The sequence below is a fragment of the Trachemys scripta genome, chromosome 2 (genome assembly GCF_013100865.1).
Source record: "Trachemys scripta elegans isolate TJP31775 chromosome 2, CAS_Tse_1.0, whole genome shotgun sequence".
Classification (NCBI taxonomy): Eukaryota; Metazoa; Chordata; order Testudines; family Emydidae; genus Trachemys; species Trachemys scripta.
In genome coordinates, this window is record NC_048299.1 from 224,372,372 (window position 1) to 224,397,839 (window position 25,468).

The window sequence follows — 25,468 nt, forward strand, 5'->3', positions numbered from 1 at the left end:
TATTTTTAAGGTACAGAAAACTATTCAAAAAACAACATAGATCATGCTTGTGTCAATTTGTGTGTAAAACATAGGATTTTTCCCTTCTGTGTTTTTTTTTAACAGGGATAAAGATTATCATCTGAGGACATATAAATCTGTAGTCATGGCTAACAAACTGATAGACTGGCTAATTGCACAGGCAAGTGTATCCTGGGGTTGATTTACTTTTCTGCATTATGAATTTAACTTCCTAACATGGAAAGTTGTAATTTATCACATAGAAGAAAATGAAAATATGTTGTTTTAAAGTTCTAATTATTAGAACAGAGTTAATGTAAATATCCTGTTGATTCTGTAAAACAGCAAGATTCAGCTGTCCATGGTCAGTTGCTGATCTTCCTGTGTTGCACATTGATCTTTCAATTTTTCATGCTGCTTAGCTTCTTGCTGCTTTCAAAATGCTAGCATTTTGTTTAATAATGCGTATAGTTAAAATTTATGGTGTGTGAAGCTGCAAATTACTGACTGAATGGACAAAAGGAAGCAGCAGGGAGCAGTTTACAACCAGTTTGTTTTAAGCAAAGTTGTGGTTTGTATTGGAAGAAAATAGGAAAAACTTCTTTGTTGAATCAAGTTGTACCAATATTTTCCTAACCTTGCTGCTTTTCTGGAGTATGATTATGTTCTCCTGTTATGGAGGGGCTGCAGAATGTGAAAAGAATTAAATGTTTTCTTTGGGAATAGCATGACAGAGGGGATTTAAGAATCCTTCCTTTTCAACACTGGGGTACTTGGATACCTGGGAACAGAAAGTTATGTGGATTATAAATAAAAGTTAACATGGTTCTTTGAGTAGGTTTAAATATAGATTTGAGCATATATGTTCACAAAGGTGATGAAAGAGCATAGAAATTAAAGTAGGCAATGTATGGAATGAAGAAGATAATTTGTGAAAATGAGTTTTAGAAACAGAAAAAGTTACAAAAAACGGAGGATCTCTTATGAACTTTAGTTCTGAAGGTTGTCAATAAATACTCAATGTATAGAGACAATGTAATATTAACAAAAAGATTCACCATTTTATGAGAAAATGTTGTGGCTAATAACGATGGGGGCAATCGTCACTGAGATGATGGAAAACGTGTGTTATCTAGGAGCATAATCTGCTCATGATCTTTGTGCATAGCTCTCCACTGTTCCGGTGTGATTTCTGTGCATGATATGAAGATAGAATAGGTTCAATTTTTCTGAATTATTATTCATTATTGTTCATTCTTATGTTCTTATATGACTAAGGGAGGATATGATAGAGGTCTATAAAACCATGAATGATGTGGAAAAAGTGAATAAGGAAGTATTAGTTACCCCTTCACATAACACAAGAACCAGGAGTTACCTAATGAAATTAATAGACAGCAAGTGTAAAATAAACATGAAGAAGTACTTCTTCATACCACACACAGTCAATCTGTGGAACTCATTGCCAGGGGATGTTGTGAAGGCCAAAAGTATAACTGGGTTCAAAAAAGAGTTAGCTAAGTTCATGGAGGTCAGGTCCATCAATGGTTATTAGATAAGATGGTCAGGAACTCAACCCCATGCTCTGGGTGTCCCTAAACCTCTGACTTCCAGAAGCTGGGAGTGAATGACGGGATGGATTGCTTGATAAATTGCCCTGTTCTGTTCATTCCCTCTGAAGCATCTGGCACTGGCCACTGTCAGACAACAGGATACTGGGCTAGATGGACCATTGGTCTGAGCCAGTAGGGCCATTCTTACGTTCTTATGCTCTTATACTACATAGTGTTTATTACGGTTTAACAGGGGGATTGTCGGACCAGGGAAGAAGCAATGATCTTTGGTGTAGGACTATGTGACAATGGGTTTATGCACCATGGTAAGTAAATTCTGCTCAACCTAAGGGCCCCAGTTTGTTGAATTCCTTCTGCATAGCACGCAAATGGTACAGGGACCACCCCAAGAGATTAGAAAAGGGCGAAGGAATCAGTAAATCATTTCAGTGTGTACCTGAAAAGAGGGAGCTGTCTGGAAATTTAAAAAAAAAGATGTTTAACTAGGTTTTTCTTGTATTATTTTAGATTAATTTAATAGTGTAGGGAAGAATACATACAAGTGTGGAGTAAGGCTTTCAGTCTTTTTTTCAATCTTTTTGAAGGATTTATGGTGGATTATTTATTAATAACCACTTAGACAGTGGTAAAAATTAATCTTGCTGTTCAAATATAAAGTAAGACTATAAGGATCAGTAGGACTTGATAGCAGGCAACCAACATCCCCACACAGCCACCTGGCAACAACTGTAACCTGGCCACTCCCTGTGATCCACAATCCAGAGGTTCAATGCCATGGGAAGTTCCACCTTGGGGAATCTGACTGATCGTGGTTTTAGTGATCCCAAATTGGCTCCTTGTCTCTATATAAGCCCATGGGGCATATCGGGAAGTGTCCAGGCAACAATGTGGATCCCTAGCTAGTTGCCATGACTGCCCTGCTGCTCTGTTCCTGAACTCCAGGTAGTAATCTCAGCTCTGATTTGGATTCTGACTCCTGATTGACTCCTGAAACCCCAACACAGATCCTGATTCCTGGTATTGACCCTCAGCCTGATTCCTGGCTCTGTCTCTGTCCCTCAGCTTAACTCCTGACTCTGACTCCAGCTTGACACTCAGTTTGACTCTTGGACCCTGATATTGGCTCTGACCCCTGGCTTCAGTTCCAGTATCTCAATCTCCTGCTACTAATCCTGCCTCCCTTTTGCCCAGGATCCTGGACTGCCACTAACCCATGTAGAAAGCTGTCCCTGTGGGACATGGAGGCAGTGGGTTGTCCCCTACCTAGAATGTCCCAATGGGCACTAGACCACCTGGACAGGTTGACAGCCGCAGGAGGAACTTCTCATGTTGCAGACACAGGTGGTGCAGCTCTCGTCTGAGAATCAGACCCTGTGAGTGCAGACCCCCCAGCTACTTGATGAAAACACTGTTATAGGCCCAGGTGACACAGTACACCACCAAGAACCAGCTATTGTGAGAGCAGCCACTGGGTTGTGAGACTAGAACACTGTGCCACAGTGCACCCAGACTCTGGTCCAACAGTCCCTATCCCAGAGCATTACAATGGAGACCGTAAAAATGTAGGGCTTTCCTCAGTCCAATGGCGCCTGCTGTTCCTGCTCCACCTACATTTCTATTGCATTGACCAGGCTAAAGTAGGATTCATAATTAGTCTCCTGATGGGAGAGGTGCTGGAGTGGGCTTCACTCCTAATGGAACAACAGAGTCCAACACTATTGAACTGGGATGTCTTCCTCCAGGCCTTCTCTATTTTTGACAACCCCCACCATGCTCACTTGGTGGAAGCAGCCCCATGAAAACTATGGCAAGGGCAGGGACCGGTTGCCTCCAAAGCTACCCACTTTAGGCAACTCATCTCCAATACAGAATGGAATGAAGCTGCCTAGCTCATGTAATCTGCATCGGAATTGATAGAAGAGATCAAGGATGAACTAGCTCTCATGGAAACCCTGACTCATCTAGATGCCTTCATCAGTCTTACAAAATCATTGACAACAGGCTGCATGAGTGAAATAAAGAGAGCAAGTTGGCTGCACCACCACCTAGACGATGTATCCCAGTACCCATCTGTGGCCAGTCCCAGAACTTATGCAAATTGATGCAGCCCATCATCATGTGACCTTGAGGAGAGGGATTACCATTGATGCCATGGCTTGTGTTTCTACTGTGGAGAATCTGGACACACGCGCCAGCTGCCCATCACGGGCTCTTGCACAGAAAAAGTAGGGAAATGACCAAACCCAGGCCCAGTAAGTGGGACCAGCCTGGTTGGACCAAGGGATATTCATCCCCAAGCTGCCCCCACGTCTTACTGAAGCATGTCCAAGGCATGATGAGCCCAGCACTTGCAACTCCAGGTTTGCCTGCATGTCCCAGGGAAAACCTTAAAAATACCCCCTAGTAGGTGCTTGTGGACTCTGGGGTTGTGGATAGTTTTATAGCCGCTGATATGGCACAAGCCTTAGGTATCCCGCTGCAACAAAAAATGGCCCCCCACCTTTTAGAAACTACAGATAGCTCACTCCTGTCCTAAGGCCCAGTAAAACTGGAAACGGTACTCCTGGAAGTCATTATCCAGGACCATAGAGAGATCCTCTGGTTTGGAGTGATCCACTCACTACACTTCTTCCTCATAATTCTCAGCATCTCATGGATGGCCAGTCATGACCTGCATGTCCTTTGGTGTGAGCAGAAAGTCATTTTCCGCACTGAATTCTGTCAGCAACTTTGCCTGAATGCACCATCAGATGAGTCTTGACTCCAAGATGACCCCTCCATCCTGAGTTCAGGATGCTGCTGAGGAGTCTATGGGCTGAGGCTGTAGCGCAGTAGGGACCCCCATTAGAACCAACTCCTGCCCTATCTGCCAAGTACCATGACTACCTGGATGTTTTTGAGAAAAAGAACGTGGCTGCTCTCCCACTCCAGCTTGACTATGATTGTCCGATTGAGCAGGAACCTGGAGCCAAGATACCTTTTGGCTTCATCTATGCCATGTCAGAGCCAGAGCTGACCGCTTTGCGATCCTGTCTCCAGGAGAATTTATCTATCCCTTCACCTCCTCTGCTGGGGCCTGAGTTCTTTTTGTTGAGAAGAAATATGGGACCCTGCTTTTATGTGTGGAGTTCTGGTCCCTTAAACAGGTAACCATCAGAAACTGGTACCCTCCCCTACTTGTTCTGGAATTGTTGGACTCTGTAACATCAGCCCAGGAGTTTACCAAGCTTGACCTCCGTGGAGCCTATAACCTGGTGTGGCTCTATATAGGGAATGAGTGAAAAATTGCCTTTCGAATCCAGTACAGCCACTACAAATATTTGGTAATACCATTCAGTCTTTCAACAGCATTCCAGCACTTTGCAAATGAGATATTTCATGATATTCTAGATCCAGGAGTAATAGTCTATCTTGACCATATATTTATTTTCTCAGAGAGCCCTGAGCAGCACACTCAACGCGTCTGGTCAGTTCTGGATTGGCTCCACTGACATGGCATATGTGCAAATCTTGAGAAGTGCAGCATTCCATGGAGTTATTGAGATACATCTTGTTCAATAAGGGCTTCTGAATTGACTCCAGAAAGATGGATGCTGTTTGGACCTGGGCAGCCCTTTGGAACATCATGGAGCTTCAATGCTTCCAGGAGTTCACTAATTTTTGTAGGCACTTCATTCCTTGGTTTTAAGATCAGATATCTAGAGCCCTGCAAATCTACAGATATCCGCTTTATATCTGCGGCTATCTGCAGACCATGTTTGTGTATCATCAGATGCATATACAAATTTTGTATCTACTGAGGGCTCTACAGATAGTCCATAGAAAAAGCTCCTCTGCAAACATACCCCCTTCACCTGGTCAATGGGCATTCAACCAGTTCAAGATGGCCTTCACCATTGCTCCAATCATGATTCATCCCAGTCGAATGCAGATCTTTGTTGTTGAGACCGACACACCTAATGTTGCAATTGGGGCAATACTTTCCCAAAGATCTGGCCCCCAACAGCATCTGCTCCCTTGTGCCTATTACTCTCATAAACTCACACCGGCAGAACAAAATTATGAGATTTTAGATAAGAAGGCTCTATCAATCAAAGCCACCTTTGGAGAAGATATATACAGATCATAAAAACTTGGAGTATCTCAGAAGGGTAAGGAGCTGAACCAAAGACTGGTTTGATGGGCCCTGTTCTTCACATGCTTTAATTTTACTATCACCCAGGAGCCCAGAACAAGGCAGCCGATGCCCTGTCCGGAAAAAGGGACTACCTCCCTGACCACAAATATTCCCCACACTGAGTCACCACACATCCTCAGGCCCCATAATTTCCTGGATGCCACCATTCCCCAGGACCACCTGTCCCTAATCCATTCAGTTATGAAGGAGAAGCCCCTCCCTGGCAACCTTGAAACAGTAAGTAAGGAACAACACCCATTGTGGGATTGTTTGCTTTACATCAAGGGCTGCTTATATATTCTACCAGGGTGCCCCCAAGTTCCCAACAGGAGGTGCTATAGTAAAGTCAGGATCAATGGGACTTGAACTCAGGCCTGGAGGATTATTAAGCCACCAACATCCCCACAGGGCCACCCAGCAGCAGCTGTAACTGGGCCACTTCTTGTGACCCTCATTCTACTGAGGTTCAATGCCATGGAACATTCTGCCTCAAGGAATCTGGCTGACAGTGGTCTTAGTGATCCCCGATTGGCTCCTTGTCCCTATATAAGCTCCTCAGCTTGACTCTTGACCCTGTTACTGACTCTGACCCCTGGCTTCAGTTCTGGAATCCCAAGCTCCTGCCATTAGTTGCGCCTCCCTAGCCCAGAATCTTGACAAAGACATGATTCCTGCCCAGATGCATTCACAGTTTTCATTTGACAACACTAATGCAGAAAGACCAGCCATGGCACAAGAGTTCAGTAAAGGGAGAATGTGGGAACGAATGTGAGAAGAAAGTAGGAGGGATTGCTATAAGAAGTGAAATTCTAAAAAGCAATCAAAGAAGAGAAAAGAGGCATTTGGTGAATGAGAAAGAGGTGAGTATTGGAGGAGTGTGACCAAGTGTGAAGCAGAGAGTAGGAGAGAGTGCCCCAGGGAAGAGGAAGACAAGAATATCAGGAGAATGGTATAGAGTAAGAAGAGGAAAAAAGAGGAGTAAGAGCAGAGATATATGTAGGGTTTTGAAGTTGATGACAAGGAGGTTAAATGTGATGCCATCAGAGACAAGAAGCCAATAAAAAGATTCCAGGCATGGGTCTTCTGATTGAAACAATGGAAAAGATGATTTCCTCAATAGCATTTTAGAAAAACTGGGAGAAGTGGAAGAGGGGAGGCCTAAACTGCCCTTCAGTCATAATTTGTTTAAGATTTTTGTATTCATTTTAAAATATACAATTAGAAAGTGTAATTTATTATGAAAATTCAAACTCCTCTAGTGTAGAATTAACTCTAAAATAGCTTTGCAGCATTTAATCTATGTAAGCACTTTGCCAATATTTAATTGTTTTTAAAACATATATTCGGGAATTCATAGTAAAAGGATTAATCTTTATATTTTGTATCATAAAGTCTTAGAAAAAAGTGAATTTAAAGATGAGCCACTTCTTTTTCGCTTTTTTGCGGATGAAGAAATGGAAGGATCAAATATGAAGCACAGGCTTATGAAACATGATTTAAAAGTAGTGGAAAATGTCATAGCCAAGTCACTATTGGTAAGTAAACAAATTGAATGATAATAGGATTCAATAATGTTAAATAAACACCATGCATTATTGTTTAATGGAAAGGCAAATTGTGTAATTTTATTTTTATTTTTCAGATTAAATCTAATGAAGGCAGCTATGGTTTTGGTTTAGAAGACAAAAACAAATTACCAATTATTAAATTAGTGGAGAAGGGGTCAAATGCTGAGGTAACATATACTAATATATAGTCTGACATTTGGCTCTATTTTATGGTAATGTTTACAAATGTACACTTACAGCTGTATTTTGATATACAATTTTGAAAATTTAAGATAATGTAGTGTTTTAATTTGGCTGGTTTTTCAAGGAAAAAAAGTGTTGTTTTTAATTGTTTTTATCATTTTTGTTTATAACCGAGCTATGGCTGTTGCTATTACTATCATTTTATTCTTACTTATGATTTCCAATATATGAATTTAGAGATACAATACATAAATTATAAATATATTTATTTTCATGTGCTACATATAGTACAGTGGCATCATTATTCATGAAGCACTGTTGAGAAGAAAATGTAATAAATGAAAATAAAACGTGTTCTACTCCGCAGACATAGATTTGATTTATTTCCCATAAATGTGGTGTGTCAAGGCTTTTATGGTTTTTATTTGCAATAATGTAAAATACAGAGTTTGAGATGGGGTATATACAGAGTTCGCGTTGACATGAACAGGACTAACTGTACTTACATAGAGAAGTGTGACAGTAAAATATTCTATCTGAGATTTTATTTTACAAAGGAAATTTTTAGAGCTGCTAAAGGCCTTTTCATCTCACTGTGGGATAGGGATTAGGATAAAAGGAGACTAAGGCTGTCAAGCGATTAAAAAAATTAATTGTAATTAATTGTGCAATAAATTTTTTTAATCGCACAATTAATCGCACTGTTAATAAAAGAAAACCCGTTATTTAAATATTTTTGGATGTTTTCTACATTTTCAAATATATTGATTTCAATTACAACACAGAATACAAAGTGTATAGTGCTCATTTTATAATTATTTTTGATTACAACCTAATACAAGTACTGTAGTACAATCTCTTTATAATGAAAGTTGAACTTACAAATGTAGAATTATGTACAAAAAAACTGCATTCAAAAATAAAACAATGTAAAACTTTAGAACCCAAGTCCTACTTCAGTCAATTGCTCAGACAAACAAATTTGGTTACAATTTGCAGGAGGTAATACTGCCCATGTCTTGTTTACAATGTCACCTGAAAGTGAGAACAGGCTTTCGCATGACGCTATTGTAGCCGGCATCGCGAGATATTTATGTCCCAGATGCGCTAAAATTCATATAAGAAGCATCAGAGGGTCCTGTGGCACCTTTGAGACTAACAGCATAAGCTTTCGTGGGTAAGAACCTCACTTCTTCAGATGCAAGTAATGGAAATCTCCAGAGGCAGGGTGAGGTGCTCTGCTAGCAGTTGAGGTGTGAACACCAAGGGAGGAATTTCCAGGAATGGCAATATACAAAAACCTGTAGGAGAACACTTCAACCTCCCTGGCCACACAATAGCGGATGTAAAGGTAGCCATCTTACAGCAAAAAAACTTCAGGACCAGACTCCAAAGAGAAACTGCTGAGCTCCAGTTCATTTGCAAATTTGACACCATCAGATCAGGATTAAACAAAGACTGTGAATGGCTATCCAACTACAGAAACAGTTTTTCCTCCCTTGGTGTTCACACCTCAACTGCTAGCAGAGCACCTCACCCTCCCTGATTGAACTAACCTCGTTATCTCCACACTGATATATACCTGCCTCTGGAGATTTCCATTACTTGCATCTGAAGAAGTGAGGTTCTTACCCACGAAAGCTTATGCTCCCAGTACTTCTGTTAGTCTCAAAGGTGCCACAGGACCCTCTGTTGCTTTTTACAGATTCAGACTAACACGGCTACCCCTCTGATACTAAAATTCATATGTCCCTTCATGCTTCAGTCACCATTCCAGAAGACAATGCTGACGATGGGGTCTGCTCAATAATGCTCCAAAGCAGAGCGGATCGATGCATGTTCATTTTCATGATCTGAGTCAGATGCCACCAGCAGAAGGTTGATTTTCTTTTTTGATCTTTCGGGTTCTGTAATTTCCGCATCAGAGTGTTGCTTTTTTTAGACATCTGAAAGCATTCTCCACACCTAGTCCCTTTCAGATTTTGGATGGCACTTCAGATTCTTAAACCTTGGGTCGAGTGCTGTATCTATCCTTAGAAATCTCACATTGGTACCTTCTTTGCGTTTTGTCAAATCTGCTGTGAAAGTTTTCTTAAAACGAACATGTGCTGGTTAATCATGTGAGACTGCTATAACATGAAATACATGGCAGAATGTGGGTAAAATAGAACGGGAGACGTACAGTTCTCCCCCAAGGAGTTCAGTCACAAATTTAATTAACGCATTTTTTTTTATGAGCATCATTAGCATGGAAGCATGTCCTCTGGAATGGCGGCCAAAGCATGAAGGGGTATATGAATGTTTAGCATATCTGACATGTAAATACTTGCAACACTGGCTACAAAAGTGCAATGTGAATGCCTGTTCTCACTTTCAGGTGACATGGTAAATAAGAAGCAGGCAGCAGTATCTCCTGTAAATGTAAACAAACTTGTTTGTCTTAGCAATTGGCTGAACAAGAAGTAGGACTGAGTGGACTTGTAGGCTCTAGAGTTTTACATTGTTTTGTTTTTGAGTGCAGTTATGTAACAAAAAAAATCTGTTTGGAAGTTACACTTTCACGATAGAGATTGCACTCTAATACTTTTATGAGGTGAACTGAAAAATGCTATTTCTTTTATCATTTTTACAGTGCAAATATTTGTAATACTAATAATATAAAGTGAGCACTGCACACTTTGTATTCTGTGTTGTAATAGAAATCAATATATTTGAAAAGCATCCAAAAATATTTAATACATTTCAGTTGATATTCTATTGTTTAACAGTGCAATTAATCATGATTAATTTTTTTAATTGCAGTTAATTTTTTTGAGTTAATCGCTTGAGTTAACTGGGATTAATCGACAGCCCTAAAGGAGACACAACAAATAAGTGGTATGGTGCAACCATAGAGTTATATCCAGCCTGAGTCCAGCTCTGTTATCTTTCCGTAATTCCATTTTGTTTTGTCAACTGTCTAGTACTGCCCTGTTCTCAAGTGGCAATAAGACTTGGAGGATGCCTTGAGCAGCTCTGTACATCCTGCAACATTCTAGCTGGAGGTAGTTTCTTCCCTAGTTGGCCAATAGTTTGATCTTTGATCTGACATGTTGTATACCTCACTCAAAGGTATGAAACTCAAAACTTTTGAGTTTATGGTTTGTTTTTGTAACTTATGAAATATTCACATACTTCTTAAAATATTCAGCAAGCCTCTATATTTGAAAGTAAGTTTCAGTTTTTTTAGAGAACAACAGGTAGGGAAGTTAGTTAATGTGGCAATAATAAAAGTTGGCCCAACAAGAGCGGTCACATTATCTACATTATATTAATAATTAAGACTATTGATTTGTACTGCAGAGTATCCAAAGGGCCCAGTCAAGATCAGGGCCCTTTATGCTAGGTGCTTTTGAACTTGGAGTTTACAATCCACATTTTTCCAAGTATAGTTTAGAGCTGTTTTATGCATGCTGTGTAGAGGAGACTAAAAAGAATGTCTATATCACTGACTCCTAATAGGCGTGTTTATAGGCAGACAAAATCAATACAATGTTGGTTATAAAAACCAAACCTAACAAGAACAAAAAAAGCAAAAATGCTCAAGTGTTGTTTTTTCCTCCCCCCCCCCACCACCTAGATGGCAGGCCTGGAAGTTGGGAAGAAGATATTTGCCATTAATGGTGACCTAGTTTTTCTGAGACCCTTCAACGAAGTGGATTGCTTCCTGAAAGCATGCTTAAACAGCAGAAGGCCCCTCAGGGTACTTGTGAGCACAAAACCAAGGGAGTAAGTTGTGCTTCCTGTTTTGGGAATTTTAAAAATGATAACTGAAGTGAATTCTAGAAGGCAAATGTCTAGGTAATAAACAGGAAAGACAGCATTGAGTTAATGTTATTGCATTATTGGGATAAGGTGTACTATTGCTGAGAGGTTATTTAAATTACTTAAATGGCCCATATACACTTATCTGAGCAAGCAAAAGTATTGTTCTTGAATAATAAAATGATTAATACAATATCAACATGCCAGGCCCCACATCTAATCAATCCTGCTTTCAGTTTATCTGTATTACATTTATCTGCATTACATTTATCTGCCAACAACAGCAAAGGGAAAACATCCAGTCACTTTTGACGTTCAAGTCTGTCATTTTAAATACACGTAGAAACCACAAGTATAAATGAAGTTTCTCTGAATATATAGGCAATTTTGACCCACTTAGCTGACATTCTGTTTTTAATAAACTTCCTCTGTCTAGGGACTATGTCCTGAACTCGCCTGGGTTAGACTCAATGATCTAATGGGTGTTTTGCATTTCTATTCTGGTTCTACAAATAAAGTACATAGGATTAAAAAGTAACCCTCTCAAGATCTTTATTAACAGTTGGACTCCTCGCAATACAATGTTTTTGACAATTCTTGCGTGACTGGTGTCCCCTTTATGTAAAAGAAGTAAGGAGTGCCTGTTTACTGTGCAACTTCTTCAGTTCTTTTCATCTGTGTCTAAGCCTTAAATGCACGTATTCAATAGAAACAGAGGAATGAAAGGTCTGATTTAACCCTTATGTACACCACATAGGTCCAGTAAATTTAATGGCGTTACTCCTGCTTTACACTAGCCTAAGAGAGCGGTGAATCAGGCCCAAAATTACACTAAGGACTACATTGTGACTTGGACTACATAGCTGCACAGAATAGGGGGAATCATAATCCCCCTCCCACCCCCCCCATCTCTTACACAGATGCACAGGCTAACTGTAGTGTGGATCTGCACTGGAAGAAAAGAGAATTGTCCTCCCATCCACACCCCAGAGCAGGTGAGCAGGGAGGGGCATCTTGGCACTCGGATGTCCCGCTAATAAAAACCCACACAAAATAAGGGGGAAAGCAAGGGAAGAATTGTGCCGTAGAGGAGTGGCTCTCTGGATGTATTCTTGGGATGATACATTTTACATATTACTTTTTGTTTGGGACTGTGTCTGAAGGCACAATGTACCTCTACATCTTTATAATAATGTATATATGTATTTATGTGTTTGTGCTAACCTTTGGTTTCTTCCCTTTTGTTTCTTGTTTTAAAAAATGTATTTATTGCTTCCCTTTTCTGGCACAGTCTGCAAGGTAAAGGCTTCTCTATTAAGAACCAAAATTAAAGTGCAATATACTATATACAGCAAATATAATAAACAGCTTTATTAAGTTTTCATCAGGCTTCTGTCCAATATTTAAGGGTTCATGTCTGAAAGCAGTTTCCTGCATTCAAGGTTGGGTATCCTATATCTAAGACAACTTGTCCAGTGACTAGTGAGGGGAGACTATAGGATTGATTACTGTTTGTCTTAGCATGTGTTATGAACGTTCTCAAGAATGAGTTGTGGGATGGTTAATTGCAAAATTTACCAATCTCTGCTAAAACAGTACTGCTAGGGAGAGGCTTGATCCTGAATTCCTTATGCAGGAAAAACTCCAGTTGAAGTCAGTGGAACTCCTTGTGAACAGAAGCTTCAGGATTGAGTCCCGTATTGGTAAAATTAGAAAAACTTAATATTTGCAGGCTGGTTGGTGCACTGGGTCAGTGCTTTGGCCTTTACCTGTGTAGACCTCAGTTCAAATCTTGATAGAAGTCCTAAATGAAAATGAATATGTCTCAACTTTTGTCCACAACACAAAGCCAGTTTAAACTAATGAGTTCTACAAGACTCAGGTCTTACATAGTTTCCCCCAGAGTGTGTGTATGAAGTAGGGAGAGATGCTTATATAATGCATTTTGTGTAGAAATTTTACAAAGTGAGATCACTGAGTTTTCCCCAGCTTTAGTTAATATCTAACAGTCTTTAAAAATCTGTTTGTAAAATACATCAGTTTTTAGAGAGATGCCTAGGCTGCAAAAGGTTTTGTATTCAGGCTCTGCCTATAATTGTCTCCAAGTGCCAACCATATTTTCAGCTTCCCCTGCTATAAACAAGAAGTGAAATAGTGAAGCTGATTTATACTCCATGCTATATTTGAACAAATATATATTTTTTTACCATATTGTGTGAACATATTTTAAAATTGCATTTATCTCTTTCCAATTCTCAAAATTATTATTATTGTTTATTACCATAGTGCCTAAGGGTACATCTACACAGCCCACAGCAGCAAACCTCCCAGCCCAGGTCGACAGATTTGGTCTTGTGGAGCTCTCACTAGTTGGGCTGGAGCTTGGGCTCTGCAGCCTAAGGAGAGTATATTTTTTCACTGGAATTTGCTGATTCACCAAAATTGAAATGTTCTCTGGAAACAGTTCTATTCTGACAAAGTTCCAACAGAACCCTGCCAGGTTTCCCAGCTCCTCGGTAGCCTGTCTAATAGACCGATGGGGAGCTGAGAACTTGGAAGCTCTGGATTCCAGGTTCTCAGCTCCTCAGCAGCCTAGGCTCCCAAAGCATCTAGAGTCCACACTCCTTAGGAGCCCAGCAGTTACACTATTCAGGAGTTGAGGATCTCAGGGCTACCAATGTCTATGGTTCTGGGGCAGTCCACCAGGTGGGCTACCTGTGAGCTGGGGAGTCCAGGGATTCCAGGGTTGGTGGCTCTGCCCAGAATTTTGAAATTATTGGTTTTCGTTCCAAATTGGAACAAAACCAATTTGAAATATTGAAATTTTCCATTAAATGGAATTACTTTCTCATAACAGTTCAACTATTTAGTCTTACAGTCTCATCATGCTATTATCTCTGGGCCAAGTTTTGATGTCCTTACTGAATAAGAGCATCATGATCAGTCCTCTATCTTTTTTGCTCCTATTTGTATTTCTCTGTGGCTTTCTCTGTTATTCATAATGAATGAAATTCAGAATGAAATTTTCATTCAAATTTGGCCTTTTCTTAAAACTGGAATTTTGGGAGAAAAGTTTTCAATTTTTCTGAATTTTTCAAATATTGTCTATAGGAACGTCAAATGAAAAAGTTTAACCTGTAGTCCTTACTGACACATTTTTCATTTTTTGATAGCATCATGAGGTAAATACAGCAAGAATGTAAAAGAGCAATGTCTGAAAACCAGGCCCCTTCAAAGTGTTTCATATGGGGTCAAAAACAGATGAACCCCAAAGCAATAGACACTTTTGAAAATATAGGCCTTAATCTCTATTTTATTGAGTTCTCTTTGTAAAATGGAATAATATTCTCCTGCTTTCATGGGTATTGTGAAGGTAAAATCATTCTGTATGTGAAATGCTCAAGTAGTAGGTGATGAGCACTATAGGGCATAATATAAATGAATAAATAGCTTTGGCCAAACCATCTCTCCTTTTCCTTTAGCTCTTTTTATTTTTAAAAAATTATGAGACATAGCAGGGAGGAGTTTAAGCAGATTTTTACTACCTGTTACTTTTCCCACTGTGACCAATCTTTACTTTAAAGAACAAAATGTCAACATCTGATATTTGATCTTGAGTCTCTGTTGGTATTAGGACAGTGAAGATCCCTGACTCTGCAGATGGGCTTGGATTCCAAATCCGGGGCTTTGGTCCATCAGTTGTCCATGCTGTTGGAAGAGGTAAGAAACAGGATCAGAATGGGATCATGGTAATCATCTGCCTAACATCTTATTAGGCCTAGTTGAGGTCGATCACACTTACAATTATAATTTCAGTTTACATATTCTTTCCTGTTGAGACAAACACCATTAACTCAAACTTCCTAATAAGATTTGTAATTGTTTTTACCCTTGAAAAATCTGCAGAATGTTATTTTGTTACAAGCATAACAAATGGTAAATAAGTAGTCACCCAAAATACTGTCTTATGCAGATGCTTATTTGGCTAAAATTTAGACTGTCTTTTGTTGGTTTTTACAAATATTTAAATTACCGTAGTTCTTTCACTAACACTTATATAGGTTTTAAGGTCAAATATCCTTTACAGATTCAGGAATAATTATTAAATAATTGATCCAGCAAATGGCATTTGGAAGCAGTGTTCTGAAGGCTACTTAGTTATTAAATTACACATTTATGGTCTGACTCATCTGAAAACCCTTTTGAGAACATATGTGCAGTCTGGACAAATCCTTTCATACAGCTCTGGGCTCCAGTGACTTAGACCATTTTACTAACTACAGATGTTTGCTCTAAATAGTGTTTTACGTCCTTTCTCTGACATGATTGCCAAACATTTGCCAACTCTTTAACCCAATGTACTCTGGATTGCTGTTCTGACACTGTTGAGGAGCAGAATTCTCTAATTCCCTATCGCTGACTACAGTAAACAATCTGTTGTGTATTGTGAAATGCAGAGCTCATTAAAACCATATTTTAGCCTATGTTGTGGCAATTTACCCCCCTGTAACTGAGAAGCCTTAAACCAAGCAGTATGATTAAGTTTGGCAAAGCAACCAGTTGAAAGAACCAGTCAATTTTGACCTGAGCTGTGGTGCCAGAAACCAGGTCTTCAAGAGCATAGAGTCCAATACACACCAGTCTGTTAATTACTTCCACACCTGGGTCTCAGTTCAGCTGTCCATCCTTGTTCATCAAAGCATTTAAGCAAATATTTTAGTCCCATTGATCTTGATGGCACATATTCACATGCTTAAGTGAATTGCTGAACATGGATGCGCTTAAGCATATGATTAAATGCTTTCCTGAACTGGGACCATGGTTTTCTGGAGTCTGAATAACATTTCTGCAGTCTTGAAGGATATTATTTAATGGGATCTGTTTAAGCTTTGTCGCTAAATCCAGATATTTGTTGGAACCAGATTAGCTGATTGTGGTGTGATTTCAAGACACTTTACTCTAGTAACTTAATTTAAAATGCAGCTATAGTCTGTAAAAAGTGATTGTTAAAAATCATAGTATGGGATTCCAAATTTATTTTTTCAATGCATTCCTTATCAAATTCAGACAGTTTACAAGTCAATATATGATTTTTCTATTTGCCAGCCCCTCAACTGTGCAGGAGGGTCCCAAATATTTTGTATCAGCCTGGGGGCAACGTGTTTATTCTTCATTGGCATCTTTTGTTGGCAATCTCAACAGAGGATAAAGGAATGGAAAATGCCTGGAGACCAAACTAACTTCAAACTCCAAGAGCCAGTCCCTCCAGAATAGGTTTGAGGCATGCTGGCAAGATATTTTACACTGACACTACCTTTGCTGTACACAGGACTTTTTCAAGGTTATCACTCTACTATAGAAACAAATCACTGAAATGTATATTTTATTTTATTCAAAGAGTATTCTTCATTTTTACTCACAATGATTAAAGTTAATAAAATTTCCTATTCCAATAACCATTGACTGGTTGTTGTTTTTTTAAAGCTGGAAGCTAGGCATTTTCCATTACAGATGAAATGGTAAAGAGATTAAAATAGAATTGAATACACAGAAATGCCCTTGGACTTGGATTTTTCACATACTGTTTGACAAGAAACTCCTGATCTGCTTTAACACTTGCTTTGAATTATAGGGAGAGTTGTCAGAAAGCTTCTGATTTTTATTTATCAATAGAGACATTTGCTATAATCAAAGAGCAAAGGCTTAGGACTCTGAATAGTTATAGTTATTTTCAAATTACAGATTTTTTTTACCGTTTTACTACAAAAGTCAAATCTTCCCCAGCATTTTCAGCTAGGTGCCTGGGGAAATTTAGTAACAAACTGACCATAGGTCTTAGTTGGTAGTGTCTATCACTTTTTCAGAATTTGTTTCACAATAGAATTTAACTATGAAAGGAGGAATATTAAGTTTTTTTTTAATAATTCTTACAGTAATTTAGTAATCACTCACTAGAAGCTTAAAATTAAAATCTGTTTCCTTACTGAAATAACATTTCCTTAATTGCACATGCACACTGGTTTGTTATTGTTGGGTTATACATCAGTACTGGGCTGTTGGCAATATGTTATTTTTAGTGAAATAGTGCATTACATCATATTATTTTTATAAGCTATAAAGTATTACATGAATTTTGCAATCAGACACAACAAAACCAACAGAGGATATCTTGTTCTGCACTATTTTATCAGGTGAAATTTATTCTAAGACAATAACAATTAAATTGATATAGCTGAGGTTTGTAGTAGCTCTCTTTGAATAGTTTTTCAGTAAATTGTTCCACAGGATTATGATATGGTCCCCACACTGGGGATCCCTAGCAGGGACCCCTGAATCTTTGCAGAGTCTCACTGAACTCTATTGTACTAGCAACAGTCATGCAAGAATCAATAGTAGCAGATACTTATGCAGATTGAGGCACTTGGACTGTATGTTTAAAAGGGGATCTTTTAACATGGAATTTGGCAACTTTCACAATTGTTTTTAAAGGAACCGTGGCAGCTGCAGCAGGTCTCCACCCTGGACAGTGCATAATTAAAGTAAATGGAATTAACGTCAGCAAAGAGACTCATGCAAGTGTTATCGCCCACGTCACAGCCTGCAGGAAATACAAGCGTCCAATGCAGGTAGACAAGTTTACTGCTTATGGCCTCATTGCTCTATCCATTGTTTATTTTTGTTCTTTACATCCAGTTGTGGAGGGAATAAAGGGGAGGTGGCTAATTAAAATATAAAAACTGATGATTACTTAATATTTATTGCTGATACTCAAGGTCTCTTTAAGTTCTGCTTCAAAAAACTAAGCTTTTAACTAAATAGTTTTCTCATGTTATCTTTTTAAAGGATTATTTCCAGCAGTATTATAGCTCTGTGCAGAAAACACCATGAAATATATTCTCATCTGGATGGAGTGGAGTTTATACAGCTAGCTGTGTGCTCATGAGAACATAACACAAACAGTTGATCTTTTTCCTGACTTTTATTAACACAGCACATACAGAGCAGAGTGAATATATCCTGTCTGTAAAAGTCTCTCTACACTTCCATTACAGTGCAGTGTTAGAAAATAAATATTATTTCAAGGATTCTGAGTTTCCTTTTTTTAATATGAGCAAATAAATTATTATTGCTTTTAGTTTAGAAAGAAAATTGAATTTCCACAGTAATTGTCATGATAAAACAAAACAGCTGGATTCAGTAGTGTAATCTTTCCACGTTCTTGGAAATTCTTCATAAACTGTGAACCAGTTAATTAACTTCACAATGTCTTTCAGTGAGCGTTGAAATCCAATTAAAACTAAATGTGAAATCCTCCTTTCAGACCTACTGAACAGATATGAGATAAGCAGTAGAAATAGGGGGTTGTTTCAACTGCATTATGCAAATACTGCTTCATGAAAATGTTTCTTTGGATTTCTTTGTGCTCCAGTACAGAATTGAGGCAGTTATCTCTGAATTCTGGTCAAAGGGTTATTTTTACTCCCAGATACAGTAGCATGGATTCTTTTGCCCTAAACTGGCTAAATTAAAGGAATAAAAAATACTTTATATCTGAGGTGGTTTCACAGATGTGGATTTGCTATGGAGATGGGTGGGCATCCAGAAAAGGAGAACTTAAAAATTGACTGCTTGCATGCCTATCATTAGGTGAACAATTACTGCAACTGGATGTGAATTCCATTAAAAGTTGTTTGGTATATCACAAAATATATATTCTTCTTCCAACATACAGCATTTTCTGGTGTTTAAAGGGAAACTCATCTGGCTCAGAGCAGCATGCTGAAATTTCCAGAGACAAATCTCTACAGTCTGAGGGCTGTAATACTTTGGTTTAATTTTGGTTGTTGGATTTATTGTTTGGGTGCTGAGTGGTGCTAGTGGCCTGTGATATACAGGAGGTCAGACTAGATGATCTGACAGTCCTTTTGTATAGCACTCTTGGAAAACCTGGGTAAGGATAATATATTTTGGAATAGTCTTTTGTGTTAACTTTAGTGATCTTTCTGGTTTCTGATGCATCACACTGCAATGTTAGTGACTTTCCTGGCTAGCAGTACTTCAGCACAGGGGCATCCATTATCATTTGTTTTACAGTGTCAAATGCTTGCTGTTGGGGACCTTCCCAGTCCCTCTCAACATCCTGCCTTGTGAGCTAATGGATGGGTTTCAGTACTGTAGTCAGGTGTAGACAGAACATGGACAGAAAATTTATCTTTGCTGTGGAACCTTTTCACGTCCACTGGCGCTAGCATGTCTCTGACTGCCTTGATCTTGTTGAGATCTGCGTTTGGGCCCTCTGCTATGAGTAAATGTATATGTATATTCTCATGCTGTTTGAGTCACACTTTTTCTAGGTTCAGTTTTATGTTCTTGTCTCTGCATTGCTGTAGAAACTTGCATTTTTCTGTCATACTCTTGTTCAGCTTCTGTATCATTGCTCCCTTCACCCATAATGAGGATATCATCTGCAATTATTTTCACCCCAGACAACCTTTCCAGTGCTTGGGTGAGTCTTCTCTGGAACATCTCTGGGGCTGAGATCATGCCCATCGGCTTGCACAGCCATCTGCAGGGACAAAATGATGTTGCAAAGTTTGTCAGCATACTGGACTCATATCCAGCCTTATATGTCAAAACTCATCCATCACATTAGAGACCACAAAAATTCTGGCTTTGGAAAGTTCTACCAAGAGGTTATCAATTGTGGGAAGTGGATAAAGGGACAATGCCTTGTTCACAGGGCCGGCTCCAGGCTCCAGCCCACCAAGCTTGTGATTGGGGCGGCACCTGGAGGGGGGGGCGCAGCACGGCACTCCGGCTCCGGCCGCCAGGGAGAGCGGAGCCGTAGTGGGCTTGCTGCCCTCCCCCAGCGCTCTGGCCACTGGGGAGAGCGGAGCCACAGCGGGCTCGCCACCCTCCCCCCGGTGCTCTGGCCGCTGGGAATAGCGGAGCCCCGGCCGGGCTCTCCACCCTCCCCCCGGCGCTCCGGCCGGTCGGGGAGAGCGGCCCATGGCCGGGCTCGGCGCCCTCCCCTGCCACGCTCTGGGGGGCAGGGGCGGGAGGAGGCTTTTTTGCCTGGGGCGGCCAGACCCGGCCCTGCTTGTTCAGTGGCTTTAGGTCTATGCAGATATGTAATTTTACCGATGGCTTCTTTACCATTGCCATGCTTCTTACCCAGCCTATACTGGCCTCTACTGGTGCTATGATATGCCTGCGCTGCAGACTTTCATGCTCCTTGAGTATTGGATTACATAGTGCCACTGGAATTTTCCTTCATGGTAAACTCAAAGGTTCCACTGTGGGTCTATTTCCTGTTGAAGCTTTCCTTTGAGGCACCCATTGCCTTTAAAAACATCCCTACATTCTTTTAAAATGGTCTCCATTGTCCATGGGATTTCCCTTTTTGCTTCTTGCACTCTAGCTATAAAATTCTGATGCTGCACCTGATCCGACCTGTGGCTTGTATGGCTGTATTCCCCAAGAGGGGTAGATGGTGTTTATCATCCTCCACCACCACAAACTTCTGCTGGTATCATCGTTATTTTTTGGATCAGTGATTATGAGGTCACATTTTCCTATGGACAGCATTAATCTCACATTGTACGTTATTAGATTGTGTCTGCTCTCTGTGAAAGGTATGTTTGATCATATTGCAGGAAGCCCCGCTATTCAGCTGAAATTGCATAGGGTGTTTCCCTATTAACACTCTTGCATTCATAGAGGTTGGCATTGTCCCTTGTTGCTATCTTGTCCCAACAGCTTGAACATAATATGCGCTCAGACTCAAGGAGAGAATAATGATGTTATCAACACTGTCTGATGTGCCATCTCCCTCTTGTACACGTCTGATTGAATTTTTCTGGTACTGTTCTCTGCTCTTGTACACATTGGTAAAATGATTCAACTTGCCACATTCCTTGCAATGTTGTCCTAGTGTATGGCACTTCTCATTGAGCCGCCCATGCTGTCTTCCACAGCTAGTGCCCCTCACTATGTGTATGGAACCCTGGCTACTTGCTCTCTTATGCTCTTGAATGCATATACTTGTGGAGTTGTTGTGCCTCCTAGGGCTCTCATCCTTTCACTTGAGGCTTCTGCTCCCCATCTGTCTAATGTGAGAGTACCTTTCCAGAGCAGCCACTCTTTCAGGAGGTGATCCCAAGTGCCACAGACTGTCCTTTCCCAAATCAGGAAGTCTGTCAAGTCTTCAAAATTGCACGTAGTAGCCACTGTGTATAAGGCAGAAATATAGGGATCTAGCCATTTAGGGTGACCAGCTAGCAAGTGTGAAAAATCGGGACAGGGGATAGTGGGGTAATAGGCACCTATATAAGACAAAGCCCCCAAAATTGGGACTGTCCCTATAAAATAGTGACATCTGGTCACCCTATAGCCATTCCCCTTTGGCTTGGTCTCTAGTGAAAAATCTGTGTTGTGTCACAGTTTTGTTCTGCTTTAGGGAGGAATAGTTTCCCAGGGCTCCTAGGGCTGCTGTGAGGCTTGAGGCAGTGATGTGCTTCTGAGGGGTGCAGATATCTCTGCCTTGTTCCCTAATAAGGTAAAATAACAGTTTTACTTTCCTGCTGTTGTCATCCTCTTGAATGGCCAGGTCTGTGTCCAGCTCAAACTCCTCCTTCCACTGGGTCCATCTCTGGTCTAGAATTGGATATGCAAAATCCAGAGCTCTTGGGGGCTTCAAACTGAGTTCCATGGCTCATGCTGCCACCTGCTGCACTGCAGAGAACTCACAGCTCAAATGTTGCCACCCTGTTTCATTCACAAGAAGTGAAACAGAACGCAGGTTAAGTTGAGCAAGTGGAACTTTAGTAAACCCTCTGCACTGCTCTGTCCATGTGGCTGAGTGCCTTCCTACCTAACTCCACCCATTCCCTGTCTTCCTGGTGTGCCCTCAATAACAGCCAAGAAATGGTAGGTAAATTGTATAATGGCTGACAGGGGTCAGGCTGGAGACTCTTGCCTATATGCTCGGGGTCTTACTGATCGCCATATTTGGGGTCGGGAAGGAATTTTCCTCCAGGGCAGATTGGCTGAGCCTCTGGAGGTTTTTCGCCTTCCTCCGCAGCATAGGGCAGGGATCTCTAGCAGGAGGGTTTCTGCCGATTGAAGTCACCTAAAACAGGATTGGGGACTTCAACAGCAGAGTCCAGGGAAGGGGTAGGGACGGTTTTATGGCCTGCAGCATGCAGGGGGTCAGACCAGATGATCATAATGGTCCCTTCTGACCTTAAAGTCTATGAGTCTATAACAGCCCCTCCAAGGTATATGGTCCTCTGACTGCAGTTCCACTGATCATGATACAAGACCTATTAGTTTCTTTGTTGGTGACACTAAACGTGACTTGACAGAAGATCCTGTAGAGTTTGTGCATGAGCTTTAGCTTACATGCATTATATAGCGCTCTTGGAAAACCCTGTTAAGAATAGTATATTGTGGAATAGTCTTTTATGTTAACTTTTGTGATCCTGCACTTTCAGCATAAATAAATAGAAATACATTTCAGATAATGTTACTCCTTGTGATAGGCTGTCTAATGTCAGGTTAGGAATAATAAGGAACCTGTTCTGTGTTAGCCAGAATAAGGCACCCTATGAACCAACAATGGGTACTTAAATCTCAACTCTAGATATGGGTATAGGTACTGTCTGAGTGCTTCCCATGTGTCTGAGCAGAGGAGACTTGTAAAGTACTCTGTAGTCAAATCAGCAACATCTGGATCAACCTAGGAAGTAGAATGGATTCAAAATGATTTCCTCTGGCCTGCTTGTGCACAACAAACTGCAAGCAATCAAGACAGTTCCTTGAGAAGATTTTGTCCAAAAGTTAAAATACAAAATGTTAAATGCTGACATTTCCCCTTTCCCCCTCCCTCTTCCTGTCCTTTTCCTCCAGTCTCCTCCTCCTCCTATCTTTTTTTTTTATCCCCACCCTAAAATGCTATGTCTGTGTAATATTGAGTGCTTTTGTACAGTTTGGTCTTGCAGCTTTGACAAGTTGTAAAGTTGTGTAATTGAATAATTGTATTGGCTATCCTGTGAAATGTGCAGTATTTGGTAACATAAAGAGCTGTATGTTGTTTACCTTTTTTGTATTTTTTTATTGTTTCTTTATGAAAATCAATAAAAGTTTCATAAAATTTTAAGCATCCTTAATGACATATAAATAGTTCAGAGTAAAAGGTAAAAAAGATTCAAATGTGGGTTTATCTAGAGAGAAAATACGTCTTAATCCTTCAGGATATTATACTAACCATTACTTTGCAGATGATTGTAAAGGTAATGAATGTGTATTTTACCTTAACCAAGCACAACCTGCTTTAACAGTTTGTATAGAAGACATACTCAAGTTTAACTCTTGGCATCCTTGCTTAACTTTCATTTCATCCCACTCTTTCCTCTTTACAGGCTGTGATTTGAGTTCAGTCACAATGCAGGATTATTTTTGTCATTTATTCTGCTATAGTAATTGGAGGGTGAGAGATTGATAGGTACATTGCATGTCAACTATGGGGATGAGAAGGGTGTTCTGCCAACTCCATACAGTATTTGATTAGCATAATACATTATTAAATACATTGAAATATTAATTAGAGCTCAAAGTATCTGATTATGCACCTCCCACTGCTGGATACAAGTAAGATCAAGTTTTGTGCAACACTTCTGAGGAAAAAACGTCTGATCTGCATGGAATAGAGGCAATTCTATACTGTGTATAGGCATAAGGATTCCTACAGACACCACCAGTGGAGTTCTCCAGGTGCACATAATGCAAAGTGGGAGTGGTTTAGAGGCAAAGTGAATGTGTTATGCCCCCATGGCTGGTGTTCAACAATCAATTCAAGCTCCAGTAGGTGTGCAGCAGGTTTAGTGAGACAGAAGTTGGTTCTGTTGTTTTTATAGCTTCCTGTCATAATAAGGTTTTCAGGGTATTAAAACAACTTGTTTTAGGTATGCATTAAGGTCATTTTTATTGACACACAAAGTGTAGCAATACTGCATACAGTGTTTAAACAAATGAACTGATGAAATCTCTGTTATTGGTACAGTATGTTTCTCTACAGCTGGTTTTAGATAAAATCAATCTCACTCCTCTGTCATTTCCAATGTTATTGTTTGTTTTCAAAATGAAGTGCAGATAGTAATTGATAAACATCCTGTTGAGGTAGGGAATTGAAATAACTATTTCCTGTTTGAAAGCACTGAAATGAGACAGCTTTGATGATGCATGCAATTTTTTTTTTCTTTTATAGCAAGATTCCATACAGTGGGTATATAACAGTATAGAGAGTGCACAGGAAGACCTTCAGAAAGCGAACTCCAAACCCCCTGGAGATGAGGGAGGAGATGCCTTTGACTGCAAAGTGGAAGGTGTGATCTTTATTTTTTGCATGTCATCCTTTAGAATTTCTTCCTGTTAGCAAGGAACATAGAAATTTCTTCTTCCCACTAGGGAAACTGGAAGCAGACTACAGGTTTTAATTTACATAAGGATTTATATGCAATTGCATATCTGACACAGAGGAGAATTAAAAATACCATCACCCTATAATACTGTGTGAATTAGCTGAACAGTTCCTTGGATCAATGAGAAATTTTGTAGTATCGCACTTTCATTAAAATCTCATTCATTTGCATTCATAGGACATCTTATCCTATAAATTATCTGGATAAAATTCACAAATAATAAAATAATTTAAGGGGAATTAAAATTAATTCAAAGCTCTATTGGATCACAGATAATGAGTCTCATGTTCTTCAGGATACTCTTCAGGCAAAAGTTATGAGTCTACAAGGATGATTGAGAAAATGCTTAATAGCTGACTTCCAATTAATTTCTCTGGGCAAATGCTGCCCTCAGAGTTGTATGTGTGTCTCTGGAGCAAGCATTCAATAGGGGGAGGGATAGCTCAGTGGTTTGAGCATTGGCCTGCTAAACTTAGGCTTGCGAATTCAATCCTTGAGGGGGCTACTTAGAGATCTGGGACAAAAATCTGTCTGGGGATTGGTCCTGCTTTGAGCAGGGGGTTGGACTAGATGACCTTCCAACCCTGATATTTTACAGTTTAAATAAGGGTTTTCCAACTTTCCATTCCTATTTGTTGCTACATCTCCAGCTTGTAAGAAAAGCAGAATGTCTCCCTTTAC

General features: G+C 39.9%; 1 protein-coding gene across 1 annotated transcript in view; it reads left to right on the forward strand.

The window, feature by feature from the left end:
- PREX2 (phosphatidylinositol-3,4,5-trisphosphate dependent Rac exchange factor 2) overlaps nucleotides 1-25,468 on the forward strand; it is a gene marked incomplete in the record, with an annotated part of 298,948 nt that overhangs the window by 147,070 nt on the left and 126,410 nt on the right. The window contains 8 exon segments of the mRNA XM_034763054.1: nucleotides 106-181; nucleotides 1,807-1,879; nucleotides 7,144-7,286; nucleotides 7,394-7,486; nucleotides 11,122-11,270; nucleotides 14,941-15,026; nucleotides 17,796-17,932; nucleotides 24,574-24,691. Of these exon segments, the coding sequence (XP_034618945.1) occupies nucleotides 106-181; nucleotides 1,807-1,879; nucleotides 7,144-7,286; nucleotides 7,394-7,486; nucleotides 11,122-11,270; nucleotides 14,941-15,026; nucleotides 17,796-17,932; nucleotides 24,574-24,691 (875 nt within the window).